The sequence below is a fragment of the Aplysia californica genome, unplaced genomic scaffold (assembly GCF_000002075.1).
Source record: "Aplysia californica isolate F4 #8 unplaced genomic scaffold, AplCal3.0 scaffold00028, whole genome shotgun sequence".
Lineage (NCBI taxonomy): Eukaryota > Metazoa > Mollusca > Gastropoda > Aplysiida > Aplysiidae > Aplysia > Aplysia californica.
The window spans coordinates 215,221-227,189 of record NW_004797298.1 but is presented as its reverse complement, the minus strand read 5'-3'; the positions used below and the strand labels follow the sequence as shown (position 1 = coordinate 227,189).

General features: G+C 37.3%; 1 protein-coding gene across 1 annotated transcript in view; it reads right to left on the bottom strand.

Moving 5' to 3' along the window:
- Positions 1-3,415: 3,415 nt before the first annotated feature.
- The window catches only part of LOC101849589 (serine/threonine-protein kinase 32B), a gene marked incomplete in the record, with an annotated part of 139,296 nt that continues 130,742 nt past the window's right edge, over positions 3,416-11,969 (bottom strand). Inside the window, 2 exon segments of the mRNA XM_013090527.2 lie at positions 3,416-10,238; positions 10,797-10,864. Coding sequence (XP_012945981.1) covers positions 10,046-10,238; positions 10,797-10,864 — 261 coding nt within the window.

The following is an 11,969-nucleotide window of genomic DNA, read 5'->3' as shown; positions in this document are numbered from 1 at the left end:
TCGTCTTCACGTTTTTTATATGAATCAGGACACCCAGACTGGTTATTGACAGTCGATTTTCTAGTTCTAGGTCTTTTTTCAGGCTCAAAACAGGATTCATTTATATAGGGCCTATAGTTTGTTATGTTGGCTAATATGATGATGGGAAAATATAAATAAGTAAGGACAGACTGAAATACCAAAGTCTCTCAAGATCCCAGTGCCACACCGACATGTTGTTAACTGGATATAATGTACCTACATGTGTGTGTGTGTGTGTGTATTCACAAACATATACATGTATTATATTAGCATAAATGGAGCACACGCTTTCATTGTTATGTAACGTGTTCCTGGAAAATGGATGAGGCCCCTCCCTTGGAAAATTGAGAAGCTGATTTGGCAGTCACCCAGTATTATAGTCATCTATTGTTTGAAGACTATACTACAAAATGTACGTTTGCATTCATTTATAGACATTTTATCTTTGATAGATTGGCTTTTTTGGGGATCATTCTTGACGCGCAGTGGCCTGATTTTTCCCTCGAATTGGGGTCTTGAAAAAAATTTGGGGGTCTTGAAAAAATTTTCAAGGATTTGGTGGGGACCCTGTACAATGTGTTTTTTAATGTAGACTGAGATAGTTTTTCATCCTTTCCGATCAAAGGCCTAATTATTAGCTTATGCTTCCTGTCAGGTCTCATTTTGTGAGTGTGAGTAACCAGTGTATGTCTCCTGACATCACAATTGAGATCATTTAGGAGGGGGATTCCAATCCTGGCTGTCAGTCAGGGCCTACCCAGGCTGAATGGTATTTACTATACAACTACAACATCCCAGCAGAAAGAGATACTCTTAAAATTCTTCCTACTCAGGAATCGAACTCAGGTCTGCTTCATGCAACAGTGAAGTGTCTAACCTCCAGACCACACACGCCTGTAAAACCAGTGATGCCCTTCAACATTCGGATGATATTGGCAATAGAATATTTTTGTTCAGTTTTAATCTTTATCCTTTTTTATCGTATCACGCAATACAGACAAAAGTCAGATAAGAGTTTATGTTATCCTTTGTATTGTGGTTTCATGTGTTCCTTCACTAAGTCTGTTTGTGTTACACTTAAACTGTAAATCACAGCACAGTAAGCTGGACTTCTTATTTACAGTACTGGCTAAACAGTTATGATCCTGGCTTTTTTGGCGCCATCCTTGCTCAAAGGTCCTGCCTCTTGATCTCTTGTATGTTTTTGAAAAGCATAGGTCGTTGGCAGGTGCTCTGGTGTGGTTTGCTCCTTCATTCCTATCAAACATGTCATACTTGTCTCCTCCTTTTTTGTCTTTGTTAATCTCTTGAAACACCTCTAATCTTCGGCACTTATTTTAATTTGTGTTGCAAGTGCCATAAAACTCTAACTAAAGTTCTTGAACAGCGCTTTAATACTTTATTGCTTTCTTTTTTAGAACAGTGAAGTGGTTCAATCAAATGGCAGGAAACATTGTCATGCTACTATACGAACCAAACTTTGTTCCAGTTGTTTTTACATCTCTGCCCTTGTGGATTCAGATTCTGATTATCATTTTAACTCATGGTGGGTCACTTTAGAGATTTAGATTGATAATTTTAGGAATTTTGATAATTTTCTGCTAGCTTGTGACATGATAATTGGTGCTATTAATATAAAACTTTTGGAGTGACTTTTGTAGAGATATATGATCACCTACTTTTTGGGTAGATAAGAATCCGCTCCTGCGTAATACCTAACTGTAAGTCAATGCCTTCAGTGTCAGGTATGTCCCTCTTGTAGGCCCTTTTTTTGCTATGTCTGTGGTACTTGTACTTACGAAGTACTGTTGATCTATCTCTTTTTTTTAAAGCTAGTCAAGTACTAGTATTGCTGGAAAAGGTACATGTCAGTCCGGGTTAAGGGGATCCACTGGTCTGATCAGTAAAAATTTTGAAAAAAATATCAGTTTTCGGATTTTGGAGTACCTTAATAGTTATCAATATCAAGGATCCATCTTTAGAAGCCTAATTCCTTTATCAAACTTAGAAATAGCTGGAAAATGCATTTGAGAGAGGTAGCAATGTAGGAAAATCTTCACCAAAAATTATCTCTCTTTGCAGTTTTCTCAGAATTGTTTATCTGACCAGGTTGCAACACTATTTTGAGTAGATCTCAGAAAGTTACTGTCAGAATTGTTTCAAACTTGCACACAATCTTTTATACACATTTCTCTATAACCTTACAGTAGCATTTTTCTTTTTATGGTACACATTTGAAATTTTAGGCCTTTTTTATTTTACAAAATCTTAAAACATTGGAGACCTGAATGTAATGTAGTGCATATCAAGGACTGTAAGGCTCACAAGTCAGTACAGAAATTTCAAATTTGGCTCTGTAAGGTTATTCTACCTACCAACAGTAATCGCCATGCCAAATATTAGGCTTCTACATGTATCTTGAAGCATGTTGATGATTGACAAAATATAAAATTGGTTTTAAAAATGCTGAATCATTCCTTTATTTTTGATTGCTCGAGATTATTATTGCTAAAATCTTGAATTTTTTGCTTGGTAACCTTTTTTTGTACTATGTCACCCCCTTTGATGCAGAAAAGCAAGCGTTAGACCAAAAACTATAGCATTTGGTTGTTGATCATAGCTACCACCCCCTTAAGTTTGCTCACAATATTCACAGTACTTACAAGAACCATTGTTACTGTTGATATATTATCAATCTAGATCTTTGGGGAGGGGTATCATCAAACTTCCATTATAATGATAATATGATACTGCTCTCTTGTCAAACAGTTATTATTAATATTATTATAACAGAAATTGGCACAGGTCATCCATTTTACTCAGCAAGCTGCTCACTTTTCCAAAGGGAATTAGAAATTAGAAAAGCATGTTTCAGTTTCAGGTCAACCTAACATTACTAACAATTGACATCCGACTCGTGCTAAATAGGATAATTGATGAAAGGACTTTATTAACCCTGTCCGTACGCCCGGAGGTCATTTTGTACACCCGGGTTTGTATTCTTCACATTTTAGAATACATCTAGTGCGAAGATCTCTTTTAAACTTTCTGTATTTCTCAAAAAATCATTTTGAAAGACTGCAATGCAAAGTGTACGGATTGGATTAGCTAATAAATTTCCTCTGTGGAAAGTGGTGGCACAGAGTTCCCCACGTCGTATGGATACGATAGTAAAACATGACGTACGGATAGGGTTAAGGAGGGTATCCTCGTCCATTTATTTCAGATCTTAGTGATTTCTGGATTTTTTTTACGACAAATGTTATAATACATTATACATGTAACAAACTTGTATGGCAGCTGCCTTAACTGTACATGTATTATTATATAATAGTTTTTGGTGATAAACAAAAGCATATATGCATCATCATATAGCCTAATTCAAAGACTCAGATTTTATTATAAATTCTTTTATTTCAATCGTCATCAAACAAGTAACAATTACACTGTACGTATGGGACTGACAGACAGAAAATGTGACTAGCTTGTCGCTGGTCTGTGATGATAATCCTGTGGAGTTACATTTCTACAGAACAGCTGAATAATTAATTAGTTTGAGCATCATGTACAGTTTAGCCCAATTACAGTCGACTACGGATGAGATGATGTCGTAGAGGGAGTGAAAAATATATCGACTCGTCCAAAGTTCAACTTAATTAATTCACCATTGGAAAAGGTAAAGAAGAAGTGCTGGGATCCGAGAAAAAGACTGACTTGGCCAAAGGTCAATACATGTACCAGTGGAGTCAACTGTATTAAAAACATCAGTTTTCCCACAATATCCCTCGGAATGGGATTCAGCTCACACCCAAATCAATATAATATATTTTTATGTCTTCTCTGATCTCATAAAAATGTTAGTTTGTAGCATCACATTACTCATTTTGGATAGCGACAGTGGAGTCTGCTTAACTTGAACCAAACTTTGGTTTAGCCATGTTTTCCAACTGAAATAGCTATAATTCATAATTTCAGCAGCATAGATGATAGACTTGAGAATACCCTGCTTGTGACAAATTTAAGTTTTTAAAACTTCTTTTCCCATCAACCTCTTTCTTTCAGTAACTAATTTGAATTACAAGCTTACAAGCTGTACTGTACACATTGTGCTTTCTCTTTGACATGATTGTCAGCTTGCTTGTGATACTACATGTAGTACATGTATTGCTAGTAAATAGAGAAGAGATGAGAATAAGAAATAAAAGCCTGAAAAACAAAATGTGCTCTTGTGTGGGGCCTATTTGAACTAGCTTTGCAGAGACAATAGTCAAAAGGTCATGATCAAATGAAGGTCGCATGACAGGATATATCTTTGAGTCACAGAGCCTACACATTGTGTATGCCTATTGATGAATGTGAGCTAAATGAAGGCAAAAATAGATTTAGTTAGCAGTACAGTGACATTACCTCTCTCTCACTCTGGGCCCGAAATCGTCACATGCATTCTCATTGCTTGTCTCTTTCTTCTGTTTCGCTAGTAAGCCGAAAAGAGAGAAAGACTTCATGATTTGCATTACTTGAGGGTTACTAGTAAAGATTTGGATGACATAACCATCAAATTACTTTTGGATTATAAAATGAGATGATTTCAACTAATCAACGGTTTTCTTACAAAGACAATGAATTTAAAATTGGGGATTTTTTAATTTTCTTTTAGTTTGCAGCTGTTTTTAAATTAACTGTATTCCTTTTAAGTAAGCGGCCTCCACTGTAAAACGTAAAGTATTATTATGTACAGTCCGTTCAACCAGATGTGCACTGGCACAATCAGTAGAGGGACCCTCGGCAACATTTTGGAGAGAGCAACGGAGCATCAATGGACATGTCCGGAGTGCAGGGATGTTGCTTCCTGAAACAAGAACAAGAACAAGATGTACAGTCTGGCATGCTTTAAGTTTAATGTAGATATGGAGAACATTCACGTATAGCGAACATTTTCAAGTCCTAAATTTTGTTCTTTTATCATGAACATTTTTCGTATTTGAAACATGGGCATGGCGAGAAATTCATACAAAATGATGAAAAGACTTCTGCATCCAGCTGATTTCACTGTGTGCATGCTTGACTGTATACCATTATCCTGCAGTATGCATGATACAGTGCACATGTTGTAGAATATTCCCACTCAATAGCAGCAAGTATGGTAGACTGTTCCTTCTGGTTTACAACACACTTTTATGCTGAATTGTCTCACAAACGAGCTCGGTTCTGGGTATCTATTGCTAGTTTATCACAATTTCTCATGAGAAAAATTCACACTGCTTGTTGATGTAGAGTAGGGTTTCCTCACAATAAATCAGCAAATTTTAGGTACTTAGTTGTAGGCCCTACATTTAAATTTAAACTGTTTAAAAAAAAAAATTGAATTGGTCCCAATTCATTTTATCAGTTCTACTGAATCTAATAATAGTTTTATAGCTTACTTACTTAAAACTTACATAATATATAGCAGTTAGAAAAGTAAAGTTCTTCATTGTTGCATCATTGCATGGGAAGTAAATTATAAGGGAAAGCACAATTTTCATTTGAGACAAGTCACAATGTGGTGGGAGACCCCATCAAGCATTACTACTTGATTTTGTAATTTTTGTACATAAAAACAAAAATAATAATAAGAATGATAATAATGTAGAACTTGGGATTAAAGGGAAAGCCTAATTTATGTCAAGAACTAGTCAACAAGGTCAACATTCTGTTATTTCTACTGTCAAAAGCATGAACAAATTTTAATCTGTCAGGACCACATTACTAAAGACATACAAATTGCCCATAATTCTTGAGCCATTGTGAATGACAATTTGTAACAACAGCAATTACAAGAACCCAAAAACTGCTATCTGAAAGAATTGTTCTCACAGTTTCTTATACCACTACATGTACCAAGGTAGGCCTACCGTCTTTCTTTAAACAAATCATCAATTGAATTAATTATACGAACGTATATATATTAATGTTGGCCCTACCTGAAAAGACATTCTTCAGGGTGCATAAAACCACGGGGACAGATTAAAGTAAACTAGACAGCTTCAATATAATGCGTCCAATCCTGAAAAATAGAAACATCTCAATGACTACTAAAATAAGACTTCTAAAAGGCTGTTTGTGTTGAACCATTCCCTACTGAGGTGAATGCTGGACAATTACCAAAGGTAATGAAAATAAAATAGAAGCAACAGAAAAGTGTTTTCTTTGGAGACTTGATAATTTAAGGGACAGAAAAAAATTCAAACGAAATGCTGAAAGAAGCCCAGGTGGACTGCTTAGCAACAAAGGCAGTTTTGGGGACACTTGACTCGACATAAAGGCTTTGAATATCTTGTTCTCACTGGCAAAATAAAATACAAATAAGGCAGGCGCAAACCCAGAGACACTTATTTGGAATACATCAACAGATGGGTGACGGGGGAAGCACCAGGATAATTTGTGATTTTTTAGAGCACCTGTGAGGAGAAATGAATGGATAGGCCACTGCATTTGCTGTGTATCCATTTGGCACAGGTGGTGCATCAGATTGAGTAACCCTGGTTGGTCACGTTCCTGTTGCATGTTGTGCATGGGTACATCTCATCAAGTCCAGGGATGATTTCGATGTCACCGGCCATTATTAGCAGGAGACTCAGATCAGCCGGTTCGGCTGAGCCTCCAGAAAAAAAACCTGGTCGCCTCCATTCCTGTCTGAATCCAGGGGTTGATTGGTGTTCGGCCCGGAGCTGTAGGCCTACTTGTTCCGGGGTCTGCAGCACCACGTAGAGATCCCAATAAGGACTGCACCTACACCTACAATGGATACCGAGGACACAGCGACACCCACGGGATCCACCGAGCTGATGCCCTGGCCAACAAGGGAGGCCATCTCGACCAGTCCAACACTCCAGCCAGTCGATCTCACGTCAGCAAGCTCGGGCATCTTGCATTACATCATTGTTCACATGTGGGAGAAAGCGCGAGTGCACGAGTGAAGCCACCACCACAGAGGGACAAAGAGAGAGACCTAAACGTCATACAGAGAAGAGTGTTATCGCAGCTAAGATGCAACGCAAAGAGCCCCATCCTGCAGGCAAACCTTCATGCTATAGGCTCCGCTCCCAATGATTCCTAGCTGTCGTGTGTCACAAGTTATGACGACCTGCAGCACGCACTGTATGAGTGCCCACGGGGGGAAGCACATCGAGGCCCGCTTATGGAGAACAATGTGCGAGACGGCCTGGATGTACTATGGACGAGGCCACACGAGGTTGCCTCTTACCTGTCTGCCTGCGGCACACTGCCGCCCTCCTAACGGAGGCCAGCCAGAGGAAGGAAGGAAGGAAGGAAGAAATGAATAGGAAAAACATATTTGCCGATGTCTGTTTCTATCTGGCACTTTATGATGATGACTTGTAGTACTTTTGGTCCACAAGTTAAAAATTGAATATAATATAAGATTTATCCAAATTATCTGACTGAGTAAAACGCTTTTATAATTCTTCTATGAATACGGTACATCATGTTCATATGATACTGTACATCTCATTTAATTAAACACATGAACAAAGAGGTTGTTTACAGACTAAACATTTACATCTTAGAAGTTCATGCGTTCGAGATGAAAGAAGAAGATGTAAATGAGTAAATGCTGTCTCTCCCACAATACATGTACATTACACCAGTGCAAAAGACTGTTACACTTACACTAATACTAATAGTAATAAAACTTTCATGCTATCACTCTGCTGCATGACAGAACAGGAAACAGACCTTTTTTTTCCTCAGATGCTTTTGTGCCAATGTAAAGCAGATTCCTCAAGGTTTTATGAATTTGTGCGTACAGAACATGAATGAATTATAACCTGATACTGATACCCATGTGTGAGAGAAAGAGAGATTCAGCCAATACAAGTGTGATAGTTTTAGTACAGTACATAATGAAAAGAAGATTTCTTATTGTCATTTATGCAAGAAAAATTAATAGCCTACCCCGGTCACTCCATTTACATGTTGAGTTACAAAAATAGGAGTCACTCATTTTTCTTTACACTGTAAATGATGCAGCTGCAAAAACGAAGTAGGCCTACCATTTTACCTTCAGTTTTTTTTTAAAAATTCATTTTTTTGTCCTATCTTAACCTTACTTGTGGGTTCTTGAAGGGTGTTACTGCTTGATTCAACTTTTTAAAAATCTCTTTATTGTTTCTATCTGTCTGTCTGTTTTACTTCTTTTCTACAGTTTAATGATCTTTATATTGTTAATGCACTTCTTTACTTAAAACAAATCTTAACAATAGGCACCCCAAAGTCAAAGCCATGGCCTTCACAAGATACTCTTAAACTTAAATGTAAGACAGAAGTTTAAACTTTTTAAAAGTTGCTGGTACCTTTTGAAGAACAATTATTTTTGCAGGCAATGTTATTATTCGGCCCAACAGAACCATCTTAAAAGAAAAAAATTCAACTTTATGTCTCGCTTCAGAGTTCAAAGAGCCATGGAGAAAGGCTTCAAATGGCAAACATTCACTTATAAGTACATACATCTTTGTTAATATGATTCATGACAATACATGTAGGCCTATGTTGTGAAACTGACAAAGAAAACAAAATGTTCAACGATTCTCAGAGAAGCCTAAAAGAAGTTTGTTATGTTATATTATACGTGAAATATAAGAACAACTGGTGTTTCAGCAACTTCAAGTGTAAGTAACTTCTGTAAATGATTTTTAACGAGAATGGAAGAGATCGAGGAGACCTTGTTCCCTTCAGCTCTGTAAGTAAATGTAGCTAAGTGCACATATATACATAAAGGCTCAAGGATAATAAAAAATAATAATATGCAAACTTATTTGAAAATAATGTAACAATAACATCCAGGCCTCATCAACAAATTATGTGCAACAGCATGACAAATTGAGTTGCTTGTGCAAGTCAGCTTTTTGTGAGACAGTGTGGTGAAATCAGGTGCACGTCAAAATAATGAAATTGAAGAAATCGCCATTTGGTTGCCAGTTTGGCAATTTTTATCGATTTTTTGTGTTTTTGGTCTACACCTTCTACGTCCATTTAAAAACATTACCATGTGGATATAATGAAAAATCTTGATTAAAGGCACACAATATGTAAACTGTAGTGGCCATTTTCTCGATAATTTTACCTTTTTAACCGAGCGATCTTCATCGGCTTCAATAACGAATATCTCGACTTCTTTTCAAGATAGATGAGTGTTTTTCTCATCAAAAGCGAGAGAAATGAAGAAGCTATTAAGATAATATCAATAACACCATGTGCCCAAAAATTGATGAGCACCTGATTCCACCGCGTCATGACACATTTTGAGATTTTGGAAAAATTTTGATTTTCTCAAAACTGCATTTCCCGATTCCCCAGCTTCAAGTCATTATAACAACTGTGGATCTCAAGCAGCTAGACCGATACTGTTTTCACCTACCGGTACTTGTAGGGCTTGAACAGATCTGTAATCATTTGACACCCATAGTGCTACATGTAGTTGTCAAAATGCAATAAACGACGCACTTTGTTTTGTTAAACTGCTATACAAACAGCCTACTAGTAGATATTTGTAAGGTATGACTGACAATGGCAAGGGCTACAAGGATAGTTATAGTAGCAGTTTTCCCATACGCTTACATTTTTTTAATCAGCTGTGGAAAAATTTAATAAAATGTATCTGAGTTTTTTAATACTACAGATGGATCAAAGTGCAAAAAAAATTTCATTCTTTCCTTACTTTCTCTCTAAAATATTATCCCTCGACATATATAAACAAAGGAAAGTAAAACTTTACAAGGAAAATAATTCACAAGGACAGTATGCGAAGAAAATAGAAACTCAATAAAGTCAACTGCAAACTGCAATATTGCTATATATGAGGTGTGCAAAAAAAAGTGTCAAGTAAGTTTACCACACAGAAAAATGGACTTTGATGGACAAGACAAAAATCTTATAGAAGTAAAGCAAGGCAAGGAAAGAGAAATTGATATTATACATATCACATAAATCATTTGCATCTACTGGAACACATAGGTATGCTTTGTCAGGATACAGTCCCGTCGCTCGTGGCTTGGTGGTTCCGAGAAGGGTTGTCTCTGGAGTCAGTTGTGGTACCAGGAGAGCCGGTGGGTTGAGCTGAGCTATTCAAAGCTGCCGTAACATTCACCTGGTCTTTGTTATGCTCAGCGTTTTCGTCCTCATCGTCCTCACCTGATGGAGACTTGCCATTTATAATCCTGATCGGAGACAATAAAGAAGGAAAATAGTAGAGACTTGGAAACTACTGACTGCATGTATTACAGGAAGTGCGAAAGCAAAATAGCAATTTCACAGTTCAATTAACAACAGCAACATTTTCTTGTTGCATGAGGCACATGACCTTTGTAACACCACTGCCACATGATTTAAGTGAATTTCTTCCTGCCAGATGAATAAACATTGTTATTTTCATGAATGCAAGCGCCCTCCTAGCTTATTATTCAAATGAATACATAAATTACAACATGTACTCTACCTTGATATACACTGTCAAATGCTACATTGCTAAAGTCACAGGAAATGATAGTAATTTTCCTCAAGTATAATGGAGCCGCTTATTAGAAAACTGATATTCAAACTTGTTTAGATTATAAAGTGCATAGAGTAATAGAGCTTGCTGTTGAGAACGGGGACAAATGCTTATTGCTATCTATCAATTATTATTTCACTATCAGGAGCGGAGCTAGATCTCTTGATGGTATGAAGTTGTTTTATCTAAATCATTCCGCCCCATTGAAGGGGTACTCACTACTCACAGTTCTCTGTTGTAGTAGTGAAATCCCTTGAACAGATCAGGTGCTGTGTCTAATGATCTGTTCAGACTCTGAGAAAAAAAGCAAAAGCAGACGTCAGCTTTTTCACTTTGGCTGCATACAAAAAAAAAAAATATATAGGCCATATATGATATAATTAAATCTATTATAATAACTCTACAAGACACAGGACGCAAACATTTTGACATCAGACTTTAACTAAGCTTTGGAATCAAAGTACAGACAGGATGAGCCTCTAAATTTTTTAACGGAAAACCCCATGATAATGACATATATCACTGAAGATATCGAACACTTTATAGAGAAACAAGAAAAAGGAATGAAGAAATAGATGATACACATATTTTCAATAAGGGCAGACAACCAAGGCTGCTCTAGAAACAACACTGAATTCTAATTGTTGCCTCCCTTTACAAAGAATCTTTCAGAACTCATAAAACGCCAGGACCTATAATATTACTTTATTTGTTGATTTGAGTCTTGACTCGGATAGGAATTTGAAATTCGTTTGAAGCCCCGGAATGGAGTAAGGCGCGAAACAGGTATGTTCATTCTACAAACAGGAAGTAAAACCCCTAACTAGTGGGTATTGTGCGTCTTTGGTCAGCATCCCAAGTGATATCTTTTGGGGGATTTTTTAAGGTGTTTTACAGCGCTCGCAACTGCATAAAGTCATATGAGGAGCGCGCGGGACACATTAAACATTTTCGGTTGGTAGGAAAGTTTGAATTTTGCCCTGATGGCGGCCGAAGCCTACTCTTATCGATTTTAGACGACCAATGGATCATTAACGTGCATAACTTAAACACAGAACCTCCGAGATTTTTCACCCTTGTCCGAGAAGGTTACTTAGGTGTAGATCTTTCTTACCAGAAGATCAGGGGATGTGGCTGAAAGACAGCAGTAAGAAGGAGCCAAGGAGTAGCAGTAGAAAAGCTGAGGAAAGAGTCAGGAGCTGAAAGGAGGGGACAAAGGAGGTGAGAGGGGGTGGGGGCAGAAAGTGGAGACGAAAGCAGACGACAGAATATTGTTAGAAAGCTGGAAAGGATGTGAAAGGAAAACATTTTTAGAGAAGAAAATTTTCCGTTGTTATCCGGATTCGAACACGTGACCTATTGATTGAGAGGCAAACACCTTAGCCTCTAGGCCACGAGA